This window comes from Sinocyclocheilus rhinocerous, unplaced genomic scaffold, assembly GCF_001515625.1.
Source record: "Sinocyclocheilus rhinocerous isolate Xijiao unplaced genomic scaffold, SAMN03320098_v1.1 scaffold6186, whole genome shotgun sequence".
Taxonomy (NCBI): domain Eukaryota; kingdom Metazoa; phylum Chordata; class Actinopteri; order Cypriniformes; family Cyprinidae; genus Sinocyclocheilus; species Sinocyclocheilus rhinocerous.
In genome coordinates, this window is record NW_015630016.1 from 109,522 (window position 1) to 136,991 (window position 27,470).

Sequence of the window (27,470 nt, forward strand, 5' to 3'; positions counted from 1 at the left end):
TATATTAATGTAAATAAATAAAAATTGGAGATATATGACTTCAGAAAATCTGAAAAAATCATATATAGATTATTAGAAATAGTAACATTATAGAAATATTATGAAATTATAGTATATTATTAAAATTATTATAAATGAACATAATTTAACATAGGTGTTGTTCATTGTTAATTCATGATAATACACTAACTTATTAATTTGTAAATGTAAATTGTAAACTCTTTCTGTGCTTGGAAAGCTCATCCAAGGACAGAAAAATCATATACCTGTGTCAGAAGTAATTCTGACTTGTGCAAATAACAAAGTTCGGTTTGATCCTGTTTAAATATAAGAAATAACAAATTCAGTGTGGTTTGATCCTATTGAAATAATACCAGAAGCTTATCACATCTAGTGCATTGACATGTTCCACCAGCTCTCAAAGATGGAGGAGGGAAGATCTGTGGTCTCTCTGAGTAAACTCTTCACTGAAGTGCTTCCCCGAAATCTTTTTATTTTCCGAGAGCTGATCGTAAAAGCCAACTCGTAAAGCAAGCCATTAACCACCCATCAGTATGGGCCAATGCCAGCATGGCTGTTTAGCATATTTATGAACAGGAAGGCTTGGGGAAAAAAATACAACATATGTGTACACACTTATTCAGAGCATTAGATATTTTACACAGTGAGCACGTCTCCACTGCCAGTGCATCCATGCACACACACACACACACACATGTCCAGACTTAACATACACACATTTGTTTGGATGGTAAACTGTGTAAAACTGGTAATGAGTGAATGGATAATGCACATTGACAGCACACACTCAAACATGACAACATGGTGTCTATGTTTGGTTCTGAGATTCAGATTTGTGAGAAGCATTTCTCTAATGAAGGACCGATGATTACCAAATAAAGCTTAATTCTTATGGTGCGGTCACACAACACTTTTTGATCCACTGACTTGCATTCATACCAATGTAAATGTGGGAGGCAGGAAACGCAAGCTCATGCGAATTTCGCTATGTTCCAAAAGTTCAACTTTGCCTTGCGAATTCATATCACGTGAAGACGTGTGACCAATAAAACACAAATTCATCACCGTTTCACCTTTTAGCTGAATAAAAAACACAAACTTTAAATCTGCAAGATTACCATAAAGTGGAGTAGATTGCATTATTTTACTTTCTGATGTATTATATGCTAAATTTACTTGAATTATGCCACAGCAGAGTGTGGTGTCATATTACGAACGTTGCAGTGTAAATAGAATTTTTACAATTTTATACTTTCATTATACTTTGATTATTCATACAAATAATAATACATTACATACAATAACAAATCGTTACATTTTTCTGTAACCCTTTTCTCAGACTTAAATTACTTTACATTCTTCAGCATATAATCGGATTCATATATACAGAAAAGAGCTGAGAGGGGAAGAGAGGGTTGTTTGTGTTTTTGCAAGAAAATAGGAACTATGTAACTAAGAAATGAGCATTATTAGAGCAAACAGATGATTCTCATGCTAAGTTGTGAAAGGAGAGGAGAGCAGGGTGAGAAACACCTTCATCCCTCCTACTTTGTCTTTCCTGCACTTGTGTCAGACTGCAGTATTATCCGGGACGGGCTTTAAAAAGCACTTTCTGTTCTGCAGAAATGGTAATGATGATTATGATGTTATAATGGCTTTAACTCTCTGTCTCTCTGTGTCTTTTTTCCTCTGTCTCTGTCTGTCTGCAGAGGATGAGTTGTAGTTATCTGCTATGTACCATCCTTCTCTTCGTGGCCGTTCTGCTCGCAGTCACAGTGACGGGAACCATTCTTCTTATGAACCACTACCAGGCTCCCCCCATGTCGGATGGCCCGCCTCATATTAGCACCAATCAGGACGAAGCCAATGCTTTGGTGACAGTCGAGAGGGGTGATGGATCACGCATCAATATCTTCATCGACCCCAACTGCCCTGATTATAACAGTAACTTCCTGCGGCTGGAAGGCGTGCAGACGTCTTTGCTGCACTCACTCACCGACCACGATACGGATCTCAAGTCCGTCAAAGGTCAGGATCGAGCGCTATTGGTCAACTTGGCAGAGGAAGTTGCTAAGCTGTCTGCTCATGCAGGACAGCTGAAGATGGACTATGAGTCTCTCAGACGAGGACAAAGCAACCTGGGACAGGACCTGAATACACTGCAGACTGAACAGAGCAGACTTATACAGGTAATGGCATGCAGATGCACACATATGCAGAACAGCTGCGTCTTCAGTTAAATATAACATGCATGTGGGTAGTTGGCATGGCATGTCCATTTTTTATTTTTTAAAGATTTTTGGTTAAAATGTACAAAATAAGTGTATATCTTTGGTTCTATTACAGGAGATATTCACCATTTTAAATCACCCTTATGTCTTTACTAGCTCATTTTAAATGCTGTGTGATGAATTAAGTTTTGGAAGTGCAATCAAGTAATTGAATCAATTAATATGTGGCCATAAAAAGACACCTTAAAATAAAGTGTTACCAATAATAAAGAAAAGCTAAATGCTATTCAGAATAGTTTTCACTGTAGTAAACTTGTTAAAAATGTTCGAGTGAAATTACATTATATTTCACTGTAATTTCACAGTGGGACTTCTCTTGTATCTAACTGCACTCTCAGAAATTTCTTGTTAACAAACAGCATCATACAGTGTTTCTACAGTGCATATGTACTATGAAGGCACCCAGCATTCAATACAGCATGAATAGATCATGCTGTAGAGTTTTTTAAATTCTTGTTGGTTTTATTTGTGCTATTAAAATGTTTTTTGGTTCACTTTTAGAAATGTGTGTTGTTTGTTTATTTTGTAATGTTGGTTTATGTTGTAATTGTTGTTTTTATTTGTTGAGTGTGACCATTGTTGTGTTTTGTATGTCGAGTATTGATGTCACATTTTTCAAAGACGTATCTCAGCAGTTGCTTCACTATTGTGAAAGATCTATCCACAAACAGTTATGAATATGAAATAAGTTTTTGGTTAATCTTCATGCTTAAATAATGCTAAAATAAAAGGTTCATGTTCATGCTAAGAATAGTTCGACTAACTAAAAGTCAGGCAATTCGCTTATTTCATATTTCTAGCTTGTCATAATTTTGACAAATGTTTTCATTCTGACATGTCTAGATCAGCAATTTGAATATGAATATACAAGGTCCAAGATCCCAAACAAATACTAATCACCATTATGGTGACTTCAAAACAATTACAATAGTAAACAACTAGATTTTTCACAGTGGCACAGTTAAAGGCAACTTTATAATGTGAATTCACAGTAAAACAAGAGCAGTAAATAACTGTGAAAGTGACCCAGCATGCATTGATTTCACAGTAAATTTCTGACTACAGTAATTTATTGTAAAATAGTACTCTTTAATCCTGTAAATTCCTGGCAATTTTTTACAGTGTATACAGTGGGTATAGCAAATTATCTATACCCCACCGCCTGAAATGAAGATGGACACAGTTTTTGTTTTATCCAGCTGCATTTACTCAGTGCAACTTATAACATCCAAGTGAAAGGTATAACCAACATGTCAGAAAAAAAAAAAACAGAATCACTGAGTTCGCTGAAAAAAATCACTGAAAAAAGATCACCCCCTCCTAAAAATGACTTGTAAACTCAATCATGTGTAGCTAATCACCTTCTCAATGGCACACAAAGCCATTTGACTTTCAACTCTAATCAGCTGTGGTCATTTTGATTAGCTCAGCATGAAAAGAGTTTTCCTGGAGCATTTCAGTCCTTGGTAATGCAACTGAAGCAAACAATCAACTAGGCACTGTTAAAAGATCTCTGGCATAAAGTTGTGAAGTGACCAAGTATGGTGACCCATACTTAGAATTTGTGCTCTGCATTTAACCCATCCAAGTGCACACACAGTACTGAACACACACACACCATGAACACACACCCAGAGCAGTGGACAACCATATTGCTGCAGCACCCGAGGAGCAGTTCAGTTCAGAGCAGTTCGGTGCCTTGCTCAAGGGTCTCACCTCAGTCGTGGTATTGAGAGTGGAAGAGAGCACTAGTTATTCACTCCACCCCACCGTCAATTCCTGCCGGACCTGAGACTCAAACCCTTTTAACCTTCGGGTTACAAGTCCGACTCTCTAACCATTAGGCCACGACTGCGGACAGACACAGTCAGGAGTCAGTATACGTCAGGAGATGGATACAAAAAAATTCAAAGGCTTTATCAATGACACTTTATGCTGTTTCAAACCGTGGCTCAGTTGTAAAATGCTTTTGTCATAAATGTGAGACCCATTGGAAGTTGTTTATTACCATCGCCAGCCAGTTTGATATCTGAAGTTAGTAATGGAGATTAATGTTCACTGAAATAGTCCTTGTGTATCAGAAGTTTCAATCAAAATTTCAAGCCACAGAAGCTGCATATGAAGAGTCAAGTATACCAATGAAAGGTGCATTTACATTTAAAGGGATAGTTCACCCAAAAATGAAAATTCTGTCATTAATTACTCACCCTCATATCGTTCCAAACCTGTAAGACCTTCGTTCATCTTCGGAACACAAATTAATATATTTTTGATGTAAAACAAGAGCAGTAAATAACTGTGAAAGTGACCCAGCATGCATTGATTTCACAGTAAATTTCTGACTACAGTAATTTATTGTAAAATAGTACTCTTTAATCCTGTAAATTCCTGGCAATTTTTTACAGTGTATACAGTGGGTATAGCAAATTATCTATACCCCACCGCCTGAAATGAAGATGGACACAGTTTTTGTTTTATCCAGCTGCATTTACTCAGTGCAACTTATAACATCCAAGTGAAAGGTATAACCAACATGTCAGAAAAAAAAAAAACAGAATCACTGAGTTCGCTGAAAAAAATCACTGAAAAAAGATCACCCCCTCCTAAAAATGACTTGTAAACTCAATCATGTGTAGCTAATCACCTTCTCAATGGCACACAAAGCCATTTGACTTTCAACTCTAATCAGCTGTGGTCATTTTGATTAGCTCAGCATGAAAAGAGTTTTCCTGGAGCATTTCAGTCCTTGGTAATGCAACTGAAGCAAACAATCAACTAGGCACTGTTAAAAGATCTCTGGCATAAAGTTGTGAAGTGACCAAGTATGGTGACCCATACTTAGAATTTTACTCAGTGCAACTTATAACATCCAAGTGAAAGGTATAACCAACATGTCAGAAAAAAAAAAAAACAGAATCACTGAGTTCGCTGAAAAAAATCACTGAAAAAAGATCACCCCCTCCTAAAAATGACTTGTAAACTCAATCATGTGTAGCTAATCACCTTCTCAATGGCACACAAAGCCATTTGACTTTCAACTCTAATCAGCTGTGGTCATTTTGATTAGCTCAGCATGAAAAGAGTTTTCCTGGAGCATTTCAGTCCTTGGTAATGCAACTGAAGCAAACAATCAACTAGGCACTGTTAAAAGATCTCTGGCATAAAGTTGTGAAGTGACCAAGTATGGTGACCCATACTTAGAATTTGTGCTCTGCATTTAACCCATCCAAGTGCACACACAGTACTGAACACACACACACCATGAACACACACCCAGAGCAGTGGACAACCATATTGCTGCAGCACCCGAGGAGCAGTTCAGTTCAGAGCAGTTCGGTGCCTTGCTCAAGGGTCTCACCTCAGTCGTGGTATTGAGAGTGGAAGAGAGCACTAGTTATTCACTCCACCCCACCGTCAATTCCTGCCGGACCTGAGACTCAAACCCTTTTAACCTTCGGGTTACAAGTCCGACTCTCTAACCATTAGGCCACGACTGCGGACAGACACAGTCAGGAGTCAGTATACGTCAGGAGATGGATACAAAAAAATTCAAAGGCTTTATCAATGACACTTTATGCTGTTTCAAACCGTGGCTCAGTTGTAAAATGCTTTTGTCATAAATGTGAGACCCATTGGAAGTTGTTTATTACCATCGCCAGCCAGTTTGATATCTGAAGTTAGTAATGGAGATTAATGTTCACTGAAATAGTCCTTGTGTATCAGAAGTTTCAATCAAAATTTCAAGCCACAGAAGCTGCATATGAAGAGTCAAGTATACCAATGAAAGGTGCATTTACATTTAAAGGGATAGTTCACCCAAAAATGAAAATTCTGTCATTAATTACTCACCCTCATATCGTTCCAAACCTGTAAGACCTTCGTTCATCTTCGGAACACAAATTAATATATTTTTGATGAAATCCGAGAGCTTTTTTGACCCTCCATATACAGCAATGGAACTGACACGTTCAAAGCCCAGAAAGTTAGTAAGGACATTGTTAAAATAGTCCATGTGACATCAGTGGTTCAACCGTAATTTTATGAAGCTACGAGAATACGTTTTGTGCGCAAAGAAAACAAAAATAACGACTTTATTCAACAATTCTTCTCTTCCGCATCAGTCTCCGCCACCATTCATGAGAGTACCACGACGCATGTGTGTGCATTCCTCTGCTTGAAAACAAGCAGCAGCGCATGCTGTCAGAACACCGGCTCCTGCGTCAGCAGGTTTAAACGCATGTGCTCACTAAAGTTGTATTTATTTGATCAAAAAATAAACAAATACAGTAAAAACACTTAAAAACACAATATTGTGAAATATTATTATAACTTAAAATAAAAGTTTTCAATTTTATTACAATGTTAAAATTTATTCCAGTGATATTTTATTTTGATCGATAGTGTATGTAAATTACTCATGGCTGATGCATACAAGATTAATGAGGAATACATGGAATGTATTTATCTTAAAGTTAATTTAAGTAAACAGTATAATGCAATATAATCAAGAACAGAAACACGGAATGATAATTACAAAAAAATAAATGTTTACATGTGAAATTATTAAATACTGTAAACTCCATCATGACAATTCCACATTTTAAGGCTGCTCTAATGCTGCATTTCATGCAGGAGCCGAAGCTTCTAGGGACAGAGCTGCATATTACATTTTAGGGTTTTATTTTTATTATTTATTTATTTATTTTACACTTAGAGCAGTATTTATTTGACTGTGTAAGACACCTTTATTTGGTTTTAACGTCCACCATGTGCCAGAGTGCCACTGATTGTTTATTTGCAATATATTGTAATTTCCTTGTCCTGCATGGTTCTTTATAAGTAGGATTTTCTACTGCTCCAGGGCATTTTATGAGTGTGTTGGCTTTCATACTTGCATTCTGTAACATATTGTATTTATACTGCATTATGCACGGTTCTAGTGTTAAATATAGTGTCACAACATTGTGTTATTGCCAGCTGAGGATGGAGAAAGCTGATTTGAGGACATTGATACAGTAGATGGCAACTGCTCTATCACTTATTTCTCTATAGACTGCAGTTTCAGAGCTGGGGAACAGCAGATGCTGCCTGTTTTCCTGTGTTAAGTGAATTACCAAGTTAAAGCCTGACTTTAATATGAATTATGAAGACTTAAGGTTTAGGATTAACACCATCTCTCTCAAACCACGAGTTACTGACTAGCTCGTACACACCAAATCTATCAAACAAACACACATACACACACGGGTGCACACACGCGGACAAACACGCAGCGGGCAGGAGTGAAAGAGAGTTGTTTATCACTACCAAACACCTGTGCGACAGAGAAAGGCGTTAGCAAAATCCCCCCTGAATGGAAAATAATCCTCCGTTTTTCTGATGACTTTTAGACAGCAGTGGTGACCTGTGTTTGTGTGTGCACGGGTGTGTGTGTGTGTGTGTGTGTGTGTGATTGTGAGGGGTCTTTCTGTTTCATACTTTTTTTTTTTTTGGTTGAGCTTTGATACAGTTTGAATGAATAGTTGGATTTGTGAAATCTGAAAAGGAGCACAGAAAGCAACACTCAGCACAGGCTTGAACCACAACTGAAGAGTGAAGAAAAAGAGGCAGAAGAGGGTGTGTGGTTACCGTAGAAACCATGTAAAAATGTGTCATCCCTAAATTTATCAAACCTTATTAATTAAGGGCACTTATACCTGTAATTATCTCCCTTTGTATGAAAAATGAAACACAGACAGTTCCCTTGTCACAGATTAAACCCAGTTCTGTATTAAATTGTAAGGTCAGTTTAATTGTTCATTTGTGGTGAAACCAGCTCTGAACTGAGGTAAGTTTACAGGTTAAAAATGATAGCATTTTAGCACATATGCTCCATGAAGCAGCAGGATATGCACACGCAGACAGGATATAACTCCCCCTCAAATTTCAGAGAGTAAATAGCATCACCTATAAAAGTGAAAAATATTGGCGAGGAATGAAAGCATTGAGCTTTGTGTGAATCTCTTTTAGCTCTAGTGGCATTTTAGCTTCAGCCACTATTCTGTTTACACTCTGCCATTAAAGGCAGGGTATGTGATTTTTCAAAAACACTTTAGAAAACTGATTCGGGCCGAATAACAAAACAAACTTGTAGCCAATCAGCAATAAGGGGCGTGTCTACTCGTGATGTGGAGGAGAGAGCTTTCAGTGCATGGGACAGACATTAGCCGAGCCGAGCGACAGAAAGATAGAGATGGCGGATAAAAAACAAAAGAGGAAAACGTCTGCGGAACGATAAGGCAAGAAGTAGGACCCGTGTAAATATCGGATCAGCTTTCCAGCGGTGGAGAGAACTCAAGGAGCGGAGGCCTGTGATCGGACGCCGAGGTTGCTTTGTTTCTTCTCAATAGGTGAGTAACACCGTGTCTACAACAGCTAAAGTCTGCCTACACTGGACGCGATCAAACGACCGTTGAAAACCATTTGAAATTTGTGTCAGCACGTCATAAATAGAACCCGGCAGCAGTTTTCTGTCGGGGATTTGTTGCGCCGCGCCGCTCACGTCCGTAGACACGGTGTAACATTGGTTTTGCTTTGTTTCACAGAACTAATCGTTGCCTGGGTTGCTATGTATATGTGGGGTGGAGCTATCAAAATAGGGGCAAGACCCTTTTGGGGTAGGGGCGTGTTTGTTTTGGTGATTTCAAATATCAACATTGGCTACCAGAAATCACTTACTCTGCCTTTAAAGGAAGTAATTCTGAACTGTCAATCATCTCAGTATTACAATCATCTCATTGATAGAAACCCGGAAAAGCTCTTAAGCTAAAGGTTACCTACTATGGGCATTAGACTATCAGTGCACTAGCGTGCATGTGTATGTGTTTGTGTTATGTGCAAGTGTTTGTGGTGTCAAACCAACCATGATCTATACGGTTCAGTGCGCTAATAGTCAAGGGTCATAGAGAACATAATTCGGTGTGGAGCAGTGTATTAGTAATGGTCCTGTCTGTTTCCCTATCCCATGAGAGGAATTGGCCTCACTGTATCCAAAAGACACAATACAGAAGTGCATGTTTGGTTGACTCAAGAATTCAAAAATTGACATCAGGTCAAATCGACCTGTTAGAGTATGATTTTTTTTTTTAAATAAAACAATAATTGAATTCTTAAATATTTCATGAATTCCTCATAAATCTTGTATGTGAGCCTCAGGAAAGTAATGTACAAACACTACCATTTAACAGTTTGATCATTAAGATTTTATTTAAGAAACTATTCTGTTTATATAGCAAGGTTGCATTAAATTTATCAAAAGTAATGGTAAAGACGTCCATAATGTTATGAAACTTTACTATTTCAAATAAATGCTGGTCTTCTCAACTTTCTATTCCTGGAAACATTATCACAATTTCCACATAAAAAAGATTGATAATAAGATTGAAAAAATTGATAATAAGATTTTTTGGTAACACTTTAGAATAGGGAACACATATTCACTATTAATTAAGCGTTTTCACTCAATAAACTCCTAATTTGCAGTTTATTAATAGTTAGTAAGGTAGTTGTTAAGTTTAGGTATGCGGTGGATTAAGGGATATAAAATATGGTCATGCAGAATAAGGCATTAATATGTGTTTTAGAGGTAATAATAAACAGCTAATATGCTAGTAATTTTCATGCTAATAATCAGCTAGTTAGTTGTAAGAATCTGCAAATAAAATAAAGTGTTACAGATTTTTTTTTTTTTTTTAAGAAATTAGTGCTTTTATTCTGCAAGGCTGCATTAAATTGCTAAGTGAAAAGTGACAGCAAATACTTTTACATGGTTACAAAACATATTTCAAATAAATGCTGTTCTTTTGAATTATTTGAATAATATGGTTTTCAAAAAAAAAAAATTAAGCAGCACAACTTTTCAACATTGATAATGATAAAAAAAAATGTTTCATGAGCACTAAATCAGCATATTAGAATGATTTCTGAAGAATCATGTGACACTAAAGACTGGAGTAATGCCTGCTGAAAATTCAGCTTTGCCATCACATGAATAAATTATATATTTAAAATATATGACATTTGTAATAGAAAACAGTAATTTTAAATTGTTAAAAATATTTTGATCATATAAATGCAGCCTTGATAAGCATAAGAAACTTCTTTCAAAAACATTTTAAAAAATCATACCGATAAAAAACTCAGTGATAATATTGAATTCATTGACACTAGTTTGTGATTATGCTAATTTCATATTTTGTTTTGAAAAAATAAATGGAAAATTTAGAAATTGTGTTTTTTTTGTTAGTTTTTTTCGGGAATAGAACATTCAGAAGAACAACATTTATTTGAAACAGTAATCAGATCGATTTAACCTGGTCTCATTCCTTCAAAAATCTGCCTAAAATATATGGACAGGGAGGAAAAACTTTTTGTGTGAAATGTAGTATAGTTTCATAGTTTATGTTCATAGCTCATCAGTTACAGCATGTATAGACAGTGTGTGTCCTGTTTAAAGATCACTGAAGGACAGATTGTTGAGCTGCAGGCGAGGACAGGACACTCATTATATTGAATGTGCCTCACAAACAATGAAACAAACACAAGCTCATATGTTCACAGGAACACAGGGTTTTCCATCTAAAATGGGTCAGATCTCTTAAGTTTATGGGGGAAAGGCACACATATGTATGTCAGGGTGTGTGTTTCTTTCAATAGTCTTATTTCTAGATAGACAAGCAATAGCAGATTCAGCTCAATGCCTCAAGCAGAAAATCACACCGTAAATCTGGCATAAAGACCTTTACAGCTCTATTGCATGTCAAGCATTTGAGATGAAATGACAGCTAGTCTTATGGAACCTGTCTCCCAGTCTGATTTTGCCTTCTCATGGGCTACAAGGGATTTTTATTTTCACTGGACAATAAGCAGCTCACATCAATGGTTCAAAGCTTTCTATATGTCCAGGAAATAAACCTATAGAGATCCCATAAGTTAAAGCCATCAAGCACAGATCTACACTTGGCACAAGTGCTGCGTCAGAAATGCTTTGGGAATGCCTCTGCGTGACCGTGTCCTGAAGCTGGTGTGAAATCATTCCAATGGAATGGCGAGACATCACGGGCGAGGTGACGTAGAGACACAGAAAGTAGAGTTCATCCGAAACAAACAAGAGTTAGCTTCTGTGTCTTCAGCAAGCTCTCTGTGTGTGTCAGACTGAAATATCTGTTGTTTGTTAGTGCCAGTGCAAAATAACAACAATGTATGGCAAGCAAGAAAAACAGGCAGCACTTTAGACTGTGTGTTCTTCCCTGCCAGCGCTAAATATTATATGTGTGAATACACACGATCGTTATATTGTTTGTTTGGGAGGGGAGCACACATTGTCAGATCTCGAGGGGGCTGACTGTGTGCGTTGTCCTCCTGCTGCGAACACTCTGCTTCCGCCAGGCACACTTTGAGGAGTGTGTCCATGTTTGCGGTCCTTGGGCTGCACCTATCTTCCTCCGCCACCTCAGTCTCTTGCATATGAGCAGACTGCATTTAGATAGTGTGTTTCTATCTGCTCTCATCACATCAGGGGTGGGGATACACATGATTTATGTGTGGTTTGTTTGGGAACAGAACATGTACAGTCAGCTCATGAGGGAGCTGGCTGTGTTCATTCATAAAATTCCCGACGTGTACTAATGTGCACTATCTGGAATGTTTAGCTCTGCTCCCGTTGGCGTTTCTTATAGAGGAAAGAAAGTCTTATGCAATATAGAATCGAGTGGCACGGATCTCTGCATTTCTGCGGATCGGTGCATTACGGGTTTGTAACAAAATAATGCCGGGGGAAAACTTTGAGCAGACGGGAGATTCCCTTTCTCTCTCTCTTTCCTCCAACTGTGTGCAAACGTATTAATTCGTGATTCTTTTAAATTGCATATATTATTATAATATAATATAATATAATATAATATAATATAATATAATATAATTTTCAGCTTAACATCAAGACTGTGTTTCACTTGTCTGGTTGTTTGGCTGCATTTAATTCTGAGGAATTAAATAATGAAATAGCGTTCTGGCTTTGAGAAGTTGAGATGTCTATATTAATTTAGTATAGGGATTGGAGATGGGCCTCACCCTTTCTCCTCCCTCACCCTCTAAATACAGTGCTCTCTTGGGACACGGAAGCACGTTTTGCGGTTTCTGTGTCTCAATGGGTCTTGCAGATGGTGTGTCCCGGACAGGCTCTGGTTGTGGAACAGGAAGTACTTACTCTTGTGAGCAAGGAGGCCACAGAACGTGTTCCTCCTCTCAAGAAGGTGTCCAGGTTCTACATCTGGTATGTCATCGTTCCATGGAAGGGTGGGGAGTTGCGTCCGATTCTAGGTCTGTGCAGACTGAATCGTTCTGTCAAAACGATGCTGACGTTTAAACAGGTCATGACTCAAATCAGATCCAAGGACTGGTTTGTCACCAGAGAGGATGCATACATCCATGTTTACATCCTTCCACAATACAGCAAGTTCCTGAGGTTTGCTTTTGGGGGCAAAGCATTCATTCTTCCTTTCGGCCTAGCACTGACACCTCGCACTTTCACCAGTGTGTGGATGCAATTCTGGCTCCTCTGCACCTCCAGGTCATCCACGTAATGAATTACATCAATGATTGGTTGATATTAGTTCAGTTAGAGCAGATGGTGGTTCGGCATCAAGATGTCATTCTCGCTCACATAAAAGAGCTGGGGTTAAGGCGGAGGAAGAGTGTGCTTTCTCCAGTACAGAGAACCACTTTTGTCGGTGTTGTATGGGTTTCAACAACGATGCAGGCACATTTGTCTCCTGTTTGTGTTTTTTGATTCCCACAGTGGTGAACAGTGTGAGGCTAGGCCAGTCACTCACTGTAACACAGTTCTAGAGACTGTTGGGTCTGATGCCAGTAGCATCCTACATGAAATCTTTTGGCCTGCTGTACATGAGACCTTTTGAAGTGGTGGCTCAACACCAAGGGATTTTCCCCGAAAGGCAACCCGCTTTGCATGATCAAGGTCGCGCGGCGATGCTTACGTGCCTTAGACACGTGAAGGAAGCCTTGGTTCCTGTCACAAGGCCCGGTGTTGGGGGCTCCTTGTCATCATGTAACGCTAATGACGGACGCCTCCCTCACGGGCAGAGGAGCAGTCATGAGTGGCCACTCTGCCCAGGGTCTGTGGGAAGGCCACCATATCACGTGGCACATAAATTGCCTGGAGATTCTGACCGTGTTTTGTGCACTGAAACACTTCCTTTCAGACCTGAGGAGTCATCATGTGCCTGTCCACACAGACAACACATCAGTGGTCTCCTACATCAACTGCCAGGGGGGTCTGCGTTCGCACCAACTATACAAGTTGGCACACCAGATCCTCAAGTAGGCTTAGGGAAAACTCCTCTCACTCAAAACAGTCTACATCCCTGGGCACCTGAATCAGGGAGCATACACCCTGTCAAGACAGAGACTGAGGTCCGGGGAATGGAGGCCCCACCCTGATGTGGTGGAGCAGGCGGTGAATCTGTGTGCGTCTTGAGACTTCACTCTATCCACTCTGGTTCTCCCTCTCACATCCAGCTCCTCTCGGACTGGATACCATGGTACAAATGCGGTTGAGGCTGCATCGGTATGCCTTTTCCCCGAATGCTCTGCTCCCGGGAGTTCTAGAGAGAGTCCGCCGGGACGGGGTCCATCTATTTCTAGTAGACCCGTTCTGGCCAGCCCGAGATTGGCTCTTGGACCTAGTGTCCCTCCTCAACGGCTCTCCCTAGGAGATTCGGTTTCACTTTATTTTAATGGTCCCTTTAACACATTCTGTTGACTATAAGTAATGTTGCACCTACATGTCTACTAACTCTCATTAGAGTATTAGTAGACTATTAGTAGACAGGTAGGGTTAGGGTTAGAATAAGTTGTACTTGTACTTGCAAAGTTACTTATAGTCAGTAGAATGTCTTTTGGGAGACCATGACAATAAAGAGTTAGCAGATATTAAGCAAACAGTCTACTAATACTCTGATGAGAGTTAGTAGACATGTAGGTGCAACATTACTTATTGTCAACAGAATGTTCAAAAGAGACCATCAAAATAAAGTGTTACCGGAGATTCCAATCAGGAGGGACCCTTTGACTTGATCAGGGAATGAAATCGTTCATCCCCGCCTGGAATTGTGGGTTTGGCCTCTGAGGGGGCCCAAACCATGGACTTTGGTCCATCAACTGAGGTTGTTGAGACCATACTCCACTCCAGAGCTCACTCCATGAGGAAACTGTACTCCTTGAAGTGGGATGTGTTCGCTTCATGGTGCGGAAATCGTCAGCTGGTCCCAGCTAACTACCTGGTTGGTTCAGTTCTGGAGTTCCAGCAGGGACGGTTCTCCACAGGGTTGACCCCCTCCACCATGAGGGTCTACGTGGCAGCCATAGCTGCTTACCATGCCCCTTTGGGTGGTCAGTCAGTGGGAAGAAACCTGTTGGTAGCATGTTTCCTTTGTGGTGCTTTGAGGCTTTTTGCCTCTGGACCAGGAGAAGTATGGCAGCTTCTATAGCCTTTTCTCAGGCTTTTCCCTGCAAGATGGGGCAGGCTGGTCCTTTCCACTCACATTTGTTACATTATAATAGTCCCTTTACAGTTACCTACTGCTATCATAAAAATACACTTATATGAAGGTTTAAAATTCTACATAAGGCACATTTAATGTCCAATAACCAATATTTTAGCAAAATGTATATTTTACTCAGAATTATTGCGCTCCTATTCGATTGCGCGCTGTCTGTTTAGCACGCATGCGCGCAGCTGCGCTCGTTCACTCGCGTAAGCCTCGCCCACTCCTGACAGCAAAATGGATATATTTGCATGACTTTCTAACATTTACAGATGAAAAATATACCTGTGACATGTCAGTTATGCACTGAGGAAAACACAACATCTCAAATTCGCTGTTTGCCATGGTGGATCGATTTGATCCATGATCTACATTACGGGCTGCTTAAGATTAAGCGTGCACAAATTAGTGTGATTGTGTGAACTTAATTTGTCGTTTATGGAATCGCTTTAGCCCCGATTGATTTGTTAGGTTATTTCAAGTCAGGTTTTGGACTTTAATCCCAGTTTTTTCTCGGGTCTCCGTGGTGTTGTGATGCGTCATATTCACGCAGCAGTGGTGATGAGAGAACGCGCTTGACAAACAAATACATAGATCACAGATTATTCGTCACTTTCTAAATAATAAAAGTATAGCGGATCCACTAGTAATTATATATAAATAAATCGTTTTTTACCGATGCAAATATGTTAGATACGATGCATCGCGATACAAATGCCGACTTGTAGCCGATACACACTTTTTAAACCGATGCATCGCATCGTTAACTTTTTATGCCAATGCACCGAATGAATCGGGAAATCTTCCCATCCCTAATCTGACAAAAGAAGTTATTTTGAAATTTGTTCAGTCTTTAATTAATGTCAGTAAGTATATAATAAGTTGCAGATCAACCACATTGATCTGACTCACTGCACATGTCTGTTGCCTGCAGTTTTTTTCTGGCCAGTTGCCTTGTTAGTTTGTGCTGTCTGTGTAATAGTTCTTGTTTGTGTATGTGTTGCAGCTGCTCTCCGAGAGCCAGATTAACATGGTGAAGGTTGTCAACTCTGTGAGCGATGCTCTAAATGCCATGCAGAAGGAAACTGGAGGTCTGAAGGCCAGGGTGAAGGCTGACCTGCAGAGGGCGCCAGTCAGAGGAGTTCGCCTTAAAGGCTGTGCAAATGGTAGGGGATCCATCTCCTTTGTTTATGTTTGGGGTTTTACCTCTGTGTCCATTGTCCATTTGATCCACTATATACTTTTTAAAAGTTTTGGGGTTGTTAGGATTTTTTTTAAATGTTTTTTTTCTCTCTCTCTCTCTCTTTCACTTATGCTCGCTGCATTTTCTGAGGAAGTCTGCATTTACTTTAGCAAAAATACATTAAAATAGTAATATTGTAAACTGTTATTACAACATAAAATATTTGGTTACACTTTATTTTAAGGTGTCCTTGTTACAGTGTAATTATACATATAAGTACTGAGTAATATTAATTAACTACATGTACTTACTATATGGTTAGGGTTAGGATTTGGGTTTGGCTTAGGGTTATTTGCATGTAATTATGCATAATGAATTGTTATTATAATAGTAATTATTGTTACATGTGTAACAAGGACACCTTAAATTACAGTGGTACCAAATATTTTTTTCTGTGTAAATACATTTTAAAATGCAATGTATTCCTGTGATGACAAAGCAAATTTTTTCAGTTTTTCTAATATGCTGATTTGCTGCTGAAGAAACATTTCTTAATATTATCAGTGTTATATTTTTTATATAAAAACATGTAAAAACATGATGTTCATCAAATAATAACAACAGCATTTATTTGAAATGTAATTTTTGTAACAATATAAAAGTATTTGCTGTCTCTTGTGATCAATTTAATACATCCTTGCAGAATAAAAGTATTATTTTTTTAATTTTTAAATCTTACTGACCCCAGACTTTTTAATGGTAGTGTATGTTTCATTGTTTATTCATGTGTCCCTCATCCCTCCAAGCGTCCATCCATCCCTCTCTTTGTCCCAAGCAGTCAATATTTTTGTTGACATCTTTCTCTTCTGAGAACCATTCAAAAATAATTTGTATTTGCTTGCAATATATGTATTGCTAATATTTCTTTATATTATAGTGACTAGTGACAAGTTCTTTTTTGGAGGCTTATAAAAGTGTGAAATTGACTTTTTTCCCTGTCATGCTTTTGATATTACAGCTAATGATATTTGCTATTGAGGAGTTGGATTCTGAATAGCATAGTAGCATGCTGCTCTTACTATTTCCTGTAGCTCCAGAGTGATTAGTCACATGGCATTTTAAACTGTGTTTAAAAAGTGCACATAACTATTGTCTTCTTTTTGTGTCCCCGCTGATCTGAATTCTCATTAGACGAGTCGCTGGAAGCAGACTCTGTGGAAAGTGTCTGTGCTTAAATTGTGCTCTTGGGAGGCCTAATGTGTCTGAAAGCATTTTACCACTCTACTTTTAAGGCCCTGATGTCTCTGCTGGAGCCACAGGTGTGGCTTGTAATGAACCTCAGTATGGAGCAGACACTTGTATGCAAGTGTGTGCCAGTGAAAGAGGGTTTTCTATAATCAGGGAAAAGGATCGCTCTTTTGGGAACAGAGACCAGTAAACTGAGAAGCACCAGCTGCCTTGGAAAAACCTGTGCAAAGTCATGTTGGCTAACCTATAGCGATATCCCTTTGGTCATTAAATTAGCCTTGGCCTAGTTTAGCTATTTAGCTATTTGCTATCTTGTAACTATCTGGTGATCTAGTCTTTGTGGTTTGTGTCTGACTCTCTCTCTCTCTCTCTCTCTTTTAAGGCTCTCGTCCACGGGACTGTAGTGATATATATGCTAGCGGTCAGAGACAAGATGGCATCTACTCTGTTTTTCCTACTCATTTCCCCTCCGGCTTTCAGGTCTACTGTGATATGAGCACGGATGGAGGTGGCTGGACGGTGAGTCACATTAACACACATGCACATTAGTTTGTGTGAGTTTGTAGTAATATGCACCTCCTGAAGAGTGATTCATTGGTATTAGTGGTATCGCACCAAAGTGAGGCTTTCATTTTAATGTAAATGTGAAACGAAATGGGGAAAAAGAAGAGAAGATTATTGTGTTTCAGGGTTCTTCTTCTCAGTCACTTATGGATTTACACACATGGGGAAGAACAGCCCCCACGATGTTGGATTGTCATGTCGATTGACAAGTAATTTCCAAGTAATTTGGGGAAGTCGTGGCCTAATGGCTAGAGAGTCGGACTCGTGACCCAAAGGTTGCGGGTTCGAGTCTCGTACCGGCAGGGATTGTAGGTGGGGGGAGTGAATGTACAGCGGTCTCTCCCACCTTCAATACCACGACTGAGGTGCCCTTGAGCAAGGCACCGAACCCCCAACTGCTCCCCGGGCGCCGCAGCATAAATGGCTGCCCACTGCTCCGGGTGTGTGTTCACTGCTGTGTGTGTGCACTTTGGATGGGATAAATGCAGAGCACTAATTCCAAGTATGGGTCACCATACTTGGCCACATGTCACATCACACTTTTCACACTTTAACCTAAATATTGAAGTAGGCATGTTTAATGTGGTTAGGACTTTGGTGGTCTAGGATTGTCCTGTATTATCAGTTCAGTGATTTGAAGGGGCAGCAGATCCACAAAATCGCAAATAAACCATTACCTCATATTGTCAGGATTATGGACCTGTTTTGTTGTGTTTTCCCTCCCCATGTGCTCCGTGACCCCGTTTCTCCCTCTCGTTGATAGCTCATTAGATTCTGGTGTGTCTTGTTTCTAGTTCTAATCACCACATGTATTTTAGTTCCAGTCTGTGCGTTCCTCCTTTGTCTGGTCTACTATGTTGTGTTCGTGTGTCTTCTCCCCCGTTCCCTGTGTGGATATACCCAGTGTCTTTGGATCTATTAAAGACTGTTTCGATTATCCACGTCTCCGTCGTTCCTCTCCGACACATATACACTTGCCAACACAAGCTTAAATGGTTTTACCCCAAAATATAAATTCTGTCATTTACTCAACTTCACGTAGTTCCGAATCTGTATGACAAAAGATCAGTGTTTTTTCTCTATACATTGAAAGTCAATGGGGATCCGTGTATTGTTTGGACCCCAGTGTTCTTCATCAGTCAGAATATCTTCATTTGTGTTCTGCAGAAGAAAGAAATACATATAGATTTTGAAAAACATGAAGGCATGTAAATTATGACAATTTTCACTATCCCTTTGAAGGACTGCAGAAGAAAGAAAATCAGGTATGGAACGACATATGCGAGTAAATGACAGGAGTTTCTTTTTTGGATGAACTATCCGTTTAACAATGCACAAAGCATACACAGATTTACCAAACCGAAAAAGATCATTATTTATTTAATCCATCACATTTCAAGCTGCCTGCTTTGCTTTTCTCTCCATTTTAAATCTCATTTTAAAACCCAGATTGGGGTAGGCTAAAAGCACCAAAAAAGTCAAATGTACTTTTGATGTCATATCAAATTTTATGCATCTAATCTCTCCAACCATGTACTGTTGCACTAATCCACTGTCTGGTTCAGTAAAGACATGTAGATATACTGATGTCTTAATTGAGGTTCTTTACAGAATGAGGCTCAAAGTTGCTGTCATATTTAGCTGCTTAAAATGGTGAAACGCATCATGAAAGCACTTAGTGAGATTGATATAATGATGACGATATGATTCTGATGATGATGCTGAGGGTCGTTATTATTATTACTCTAGGTTTTGAGATTGTGTAACCACCGGGGTCTCCCAGCGTAGGACTGAATCCTGCTGATTACGGAGGCTGTCCTTTCCTGAACTTTTCCTCAGAGATCAATAACATCTGCATGCATATCTATCTATCTGCATGCAGTAGAACATTCTGAAGTCATTCGTCTATATTTAAATATGAACATCTCACAGAACTGCATAATATGACATGTTTTTTGAGGACGTGAGAATATGAGAGAGAAACAATAGGAAAGACAGTTTCTTCAGTTGTGGCAGCAGCACAGATGGTTTCTCTGTGCCCCATTCCAGCAATCATTGAGTGTGCATAGGCATATTTGAGTGTACTGTATATGGGAGTGAGTAAAATCAGTGACATCATAGAGGCTGGTGATAGAATGAGAGAGGTAAAAAGAGAAAGATGTTGAGAGGAAATGGCTTGAGGCGAAAGAGGGAGTATGCAGTCTGTTAGGCTATTAGTTCTTCATAACTGTCCCACTTTCTGTTGCTCAAGAGACTGTTGCAACTAGGAAAGAAGACACCCACAGTCATAGTGTGTGTGGGGTGGGGGGTTGTACTGGTGTTTGTGTATATTGAGGGGAGACTAATGAAATGTAAAAATGCAACAGCGAAGACAATTATAAGATTTCAAAAGATTTCTATAAATAAATGCTTTCTTTTTGAAGTTTCGATCACCATAGAAAAAAAGACTGCATGTTAAACTGTTTTAACTTTGATAATAATAAGAAATATTTCTTGGGCACCAGAGCAGCGTTTGAAAGATTTCTGAAGGATCATGTGACTCTGAATACTGCAGTAATGGCTGCTGAAAATAAATTACTTTTTAAAATATGTTCAAATATTAAACAGTTACTTTAAATTATAATAATATTTCACAATATTGCTGTTTTTAATCAAATAAAGGCAGCCTTAATAAGAGGCTTCTTTCAAAAACATTAAAAAATCTTACAGACCCTAAACATTTCATTGGTACTGTTAACCAGGGTTCTCCAAACTCGGTCCTGGAGGGCCGGTGTCCTGCAGAGTTTAGCTCCAACTTGCCTCAACACACCTGCCTGGAAGTTTCTATGCCTAGTAAGAGCTTGATTAGCTGGTTCCGGTGTGTTTAATTAGGGTTGGAGCTAAACTCTGCAGGACACCAGCCATCCAGGACTGAGTTTGGAGACCCCTGGATAATACAGAATAAAAGTATTTTCACTCATGGTATCAGACTTTTGGACATCAATTTTATAGCCAATTTATTAAAAAAATACTCAAGAGAAAGTAAGGCATTAGTTTTGACATGGAAGATGGCTTCAAAATAGTGGTCCAACGATGTTAATTTCTTCAAATTGTCAACAACAGAAAAATATGTATGCAATAATGTGACAATTGAAACATTTTCCTAAGGTGCTCTCACAAAAACCTAGAAACTGAAATTAAATTTGATAATGTATGATCTAAGATGGCTATTTTTTTTCTCTCATAATGACCTTTATTTCCATTCCCGGGTTTCATTTACTGTAACTCTGAATAGATATTTTGTCTAGTTAACTGTGTGTATACAGAAATGAGCCGTAATTGCGGGCTTGATCTGCTGCTTTTGTTCCAGCACTATCATTTGTGATTTTCAGTACAAAAATGGGTCATCCTTTTTGACCGCTTTAAACTTAAACAGCTCTTCAAAACACACACCACCTTCCTATTACAGACTGCACATCCACAGTCACTACACTGGGAGTTTAGGATGAATTCCACCCACTCTGATCCATTTTTTGGACATCTAGTAATTGATTGCATCTGTTCCGAAAGTCATGCACTGTCCAGATGATGTAAGCTTACAGTGAAGTTTGCCACCACTACAACAAATGGAAACTGAAATGGAAGAATTTATAGCCTGAGCCACTTTGAGCCTGTGCAGTGACCTACAGCTTTGCTTTAATATCAAAATGAGACCTCTCAATCCTCTCGTTCTTTACTATGTAATTCCTGCCCTCGTCCCTTTGTTGCCTCTTGTTTTCATTTCAGCAGGGAGCATGACAGAGAAAAGAGAGAACACTTCTTTCTGCCAGACACTGTGAGCTCCTATAAATAGGGATGACACTTTTTTTCCTCAGCATTAATGCTAAACAGAGAGAGAGGAAAGGAGAGATGCAGGGAGGGCATGCAGGTAAAACATAAATAAATAAAGTTTCTGCAACACTGATAATTTTTTGGGTAGAACCAAGTATAACATGGCCATGCACACACACACACCTAAGGCATTGACAGATGAAAGAATAGAGGTGTCAGTCAAGAAAGATGTTTCATATCTTCTCTTTTGACTTGATCATGCATTACAGGCTCATTCTGTCTATCGCTTTCTTTCTCCCCGTTACCCTTTCTCTCATACACACATACAAACACACATCTATGCATTCATGTGTGCAAAAAAAACACACAAGCTCACACGCATTATCACCTGTGGTGGTGATATTCTGTATTCCGTTCCTGACCCACGCTCTGCCCCGAGATAATGTATTCCACTATTATTATTTTATCTGCTAAAAGGAGAGGACTAAAAATGAGCACTCTATAAATCATTTATGGGAGCAGATCTATTAGAGTGCTAAGTGATCTGGCATTATCAAATGGTGCTTTTATCAAAAGTACCCACAACTCCTCTCTGAAATATTAAAAAAGCACTAAGACCTGAAATGTAAAAGTTTTAGATTGAAACTCAATTTGTGGACTCAATGGAGTGGGGGATGCACTTGGAATGCAACTTGTTTTTCTTCCCTTTCTGAAAAAAATGGTTTTCAATGTCTGGCTGTTTCGTTTTGCTCATTCTTGTTTCATTGCACGGTTGTATATATCCAAATGCATGTTTTTAAGTAATTGCGCAGGGCGAAGGCTGTGTCATAGGTTTGTAGCTGTGATTAGATAAAGTAAGCCTCTATTTTTGTAACATGCTACGTGGTGTAGGATTTATGTTTTGCGATTAGGTTTTGAAATGAAATGAGGGGTTAGAATTCAAGATGTAGAGAAATTGAGACATATGGACATAAAAAAAATAAAGCATAGCAGGAAATGTCAAATTATTGATTTATTGTTTTATTTTTAACTGGAAAAGATTGTGCAGAATTGACCTTTTGGAAATGACCGTCTTTAATGGTAGATACGTGTGTATGTGTGGTGTAAACTGTTTATTTTCTCCTGTTTGGGAGTACACACATAAAAACACCCCTCCAAGAAATGGAATCAAGCATTACATTTTACAATAAAGTTTTGTATGTCAATATTAGTGAATGTATTAGGCACCATGAACAAACAATGAATAGTAGTTCCTATTATGTTTTTTTTTTTTTTTTCACTTTATTTTTTTTTATTAGGTTTATTAATAATTTACAGCAATTTTAAATCTTGCTAAATATTTAAATATAGCCTACCTTTTTATTTTTACATATGAACTTTTGTTTGTTAACTATTATTATTATTATTATTATTATTATTATTATTATTATATTATTAATTTAAGGCATTTATTAATCTTTATATATGTAGAAGTTAACATTAAAGGGGTCATATGATGCTGCTAAAAAGAACATTATTTTGTGTATTTGCAACTTTACAGATCTTCTTTATGCACCAAGAGCTTGTAACACTCCAAAGAGAAAGGAAAAAATGAAATTGCATCATATGACCCCTTTAAGATTAATTAATGATGTACAATTTGTTGTTTCATGTTAACTGTAAAACAGTTAATTCCTATTTATTTTAAAATGCTTTTAATAATTTTCAGTATTTTTTTATTTTGTATTTAAGTTAAATTTTAATTAAAAAATATAGCCTACTATTTTTCATTCATAGTCTGGTTAGTTCATGACGCATCAGTTAAGGTTACATTCTACAATGTTTACTGTTAAAATGTAAAAATGTATTTGTATACACTGTAAAAAAAATTATACACTATATTTACTTAATAAAATTGTGTCAACAGATTACTAGCAATATTATAAATTAAATTCAACACATACAAATTTATTAGAATTAATCAAATGAGATACTTACAAATTAATTATTCAAAATGTGTAAAATAGCACAAAAAAATTAAGTAAAATTAAAAAACTAAAATATTGGTTTCATTGGACAATAAAAAAAAAAACACTATGCTAATGAATATTATGTTATGCATTCCAGGCCAGTAGATTGCGATCAAGAAACACCCTGCAAAAATGTAATATGCATGCACGATGTCACCTTTTTCATAAATTCATGTTTTTGTTGTTTACATGGAGATGATACAGGCATCGTGTTCAAAAGCTTGTGTTTCAAGCCCCCAAAATGAGTTACTGAAGATACCGGATGTTAACAAAAATTCACTGAAGGAGAAAACCAAAATTTTAGGTTACCATCAGTGGTCAGTGTTTGCTTTAGTTGGGTCACTTTAATTATTACATTAACTAATGTTAATGTATACAACCTTATGGTAAAGTGTTACTGAATCAGGTTACACCCGTACACTACCTCTCTCTCTCTATCTCTCTCACACACACACACACATTTTGTGTCTTTCTGTTAGATATCTGTAGTAATGATGGGCAGTGACAGTCTCAAAATCTTCAGATTAAACATCAAACATGATTCTGCCTCTTCCAATTGATCTAATCCAGTAATTCCCCTGTCCAGAGCAGGAAAAGGAAGATGGTTAAGGAGAACAGAGGGAGAGAGACAGAGTGATAAATGGTAAGAATCGATGACAGAGGAAAAAGAGGAACACTCAAAGAAAGGAGGAGAATGGGGACAAGGAAAGAGGGGTGAGCAAGCTGAGAACAAAAAAGTGGCTTTTAAGACCCAGCATCATAAGTGTGCTGAAACAGCATATGTTCCCGTCCCTGCCGGCTGCGTTCTCACACCTCCTTGCTAATGTGATCATGTCAGAGAAACATTAAGCTGTATCTCGGTATCTCTACTCATTTCCTTGCCGCATTCATTTATTCTCTTTTTGTATCTGTCTGGATCTCTCTCTCTTGCCTTCATAGCATGAGTCGTTAGTGGCGATGACTATTGCCATCCTGATTAAAACCAGACATCTGTTTTGTGTGTCTTGTAGACAAGGGATCCTGCCCTCATAATGAAATCAGCCTCACTGTCAACCACAGATTAAATACTGATTGTGGCATAGTGTGGAAAACCTGAAAGCTGGTTTAAGGTTATCTGCTCATGTTTTCGTGTGTTGAGGTCTCCACAAAGTAATGGAATGATGTAGGGGATAATGTACAGTCAGGCGTCATCATCTCAAAATAAATCCCGGCAGGGGGATCAGGGGGATTATTTTGCAATAATAGCAACTAATTACAAGCCAGGGGCATCATGCTCTGTTGTTTTTTGGCCTGGCTCACTTCGTGGTATTTCAGATCTATCTGTCTTTTCATTTTAATTCTGCCTCTTCACATTCAATTCAAAATTTGACAAAGTTGTGGGAATAAATTCTTAATTTGTGGCCACAATATATACAGTATATATTTATTTTAATTTGTTTTACATTTCTTGTTTTTTGTTCCCATTTCATGTGTGGTGCTCCGAACTTGACAGATCACTATGCATTTTTAATTTTGATCGGCATGACTTTTTTGCCACAAGCATGCATTTTATGAAAGCAATTTCACAGAAGTTTTTGTGCATTTTCTGGTTGTCACATGTTTATTGCAAATATTTTAGCATCCTTTTTTCCCCCCCAAAAATATGATATTTCGATCTAATGCAATGAAATAAGTGTAGCTTAAGTGTCCAAACGCTTTTTGGGGCCATTGTAGGTCATTTTCATGGTCGCTTCTGTTGTAGTCAGTGTAGGATTAAACCAGTCAAATGCAGTGAGAGCTTAAGCAGCTGACTGTTGCGTTTCTTCAGCTGACACTGTCCTGGCAGATAAATACACACGCAGCTGTGTTTGGAGACCGATGCATTGACTGTCTCATTGACAGATTGACAGACACATTGATCTCTTAATGACCACTAGCCATCCAGGACCTGAGACAGGAACACCGCCTACACTATTACACCTCCATCACTTACACGCTTCTTGTTCATTGTGCTAGTGTTTGTCCTATAAACGGCAATAGATATGACTTGTGTTTCTCCGCTGTCACCCAAGGGTACATTGTCACTTGTTTAAGTTCTCTGCTGTGAAGCTTTGTAAGACTCCAGTTCCTAGGGAGAGAAGCAGCAGTGCTGAATATCTTTTATCTGTAATCTTGCTGGCGGTAGGCTGATGAAGGCCAAAGTCTGTAGAAATCAGTTTGTAATCCAGTGTTAGAGACATCGATAAATCAAAATGTCTTGTGCTGTCTTTAGATCAGCCATTTGCTCTTGAACTTGTGGTTAAAATTTATACAAATTTTCAAGAGGGCATTATGATAAGATTCACTAATTTTTAAATGAATACATTTAAAAAATAAAAATGAAATTTATCTTAGAGTGGCCCAAAAATACTGAATGTCTGAATGTCACTGCATTAGATTCAATATCAAAGTAAGTGGCATCTGCTAAACAAATTATGCCAGAATAATGTTTTTCTGAGCCATTTTTTCAATGATTTTTAACATACTAATCTCCAGATGTTTTTTAGAGTGTGCATGAAGTAAGCTTCCCTCAAGTTCACACAGGCCTTCTAGCAGAGTAAAGATAGGTAACCTATAGTTCATCATATTGAGGATGATCTATTTACATTTGGCAATCAGAAAGTGCCCATATTTTGTATTACATTTGAACAATGTATCTACTGGTTTATTAATTTAACCTTAAAGGGATAGTTTACAAAAAAATTTAAATTCTGTCATTAATTACTCACCCTCATGTCGTTCCAAACCCGTAAGACCTCCGTTCATCTTCGGAACACAAATTAAGATATTTGTTTATGAAATCCGAGAGCTTTCTGACACTGCATAGACAGCAACAGAACTACAATGTTCAAAGAAAACAAAAATAACAACTTTATTCAACAATTCTTCTCTTCCACGTCAGTCCTAGCCGCCATTGACGGGAGTACCACAACGCATGTGTGTGATGATGCTGACGCGGGAGCCGGCATCCTGACATTGCATGCGCTGTGGCTTGCTTTCAAGCAGAGCAATGCACACGCATTAATCGTGGTACTTTCGTGAATGGTGGCGGAGACTGACACGGAAGAGACGAATTGCTGAATAAAGTCGTTATTTTTGTTTTCTTTGTGCACAAAAAGTATTATCATAGTTTAAAATAAAGTTATTATTCACTCTGTAGCTGTGTGAAATGGAAAAAAAAAAACAAGGGAATAATTATCTAAACCAAGGGAATCATTTGAGAACCTAAGTCTTACAAATAATTCAAGTCTTACTAATAAAAAATTTATATTTATTGTTGTTTTTTTTTTAAATCATGGCTTTACAAATTAATGCAATATGTAAGCTGGATTCTCACAATTCAAGTGAGACTGATTACTGGTCTACAATTAACTGTGAAGATAAGTAACATAGACAGATGGAAGTGTAAGGAATTCAAGATGAACGAATATTTTGTATTTTTTTTTATTACTAAAGACAGGTGAATCCCTAGGATAAACGTAAAAGCAGGAGCATTCTCTAAAGTTCAATTTTATTGGACACAGCTATTAATGAAAGCTAAATAATAATTCACCGTACACAAATTATAACTTTAACCATAAAGTCACGACTTCTGTATTCTGAATATTTAATAAATGGAATCAACTCAGAACTTGTAATGCAGACTTAATTTTTCATTTTTATTCTCTGAGGAATGTAAAAGGCATAACCCAAGTGACACATCAAATGTCAAGTAGCACTCCAG

The 27,470-nt window shown here is 38.1% G+C and overlaps 1 protein-coding gene across 2 annotated transcripts in view; it reads left to right on the forward strand.

Annotated features, from left to right (window-relative positions):
* The window catches only part of fibcd1b (fibrinogen C domain containing 1b), an 85,935-nt gene that overhangs the window by 29,806 nt on the left and 28,659 nt on the right, over nt 1–27,470 (forward strand). For both annotated transcript variants that reach the window (XM_016551560.1, XM_016551561.1), the window contains 3 exons: nt 1,731–2,210; nt 15,921–16,080; nt 17,728–17,864. In XM_016551560.1, coding sequence (XP_016407046.1) covers nt 1,731–2,210; nt 15,921–16,080; nt 17,728–17,864 — 777 coding nt within the window. The remainder of the gene's footprint in view (nt 1–1,730; nt 2,211–15,920; nt 16,081–17,727; nt 17,865–27,470) is intronic.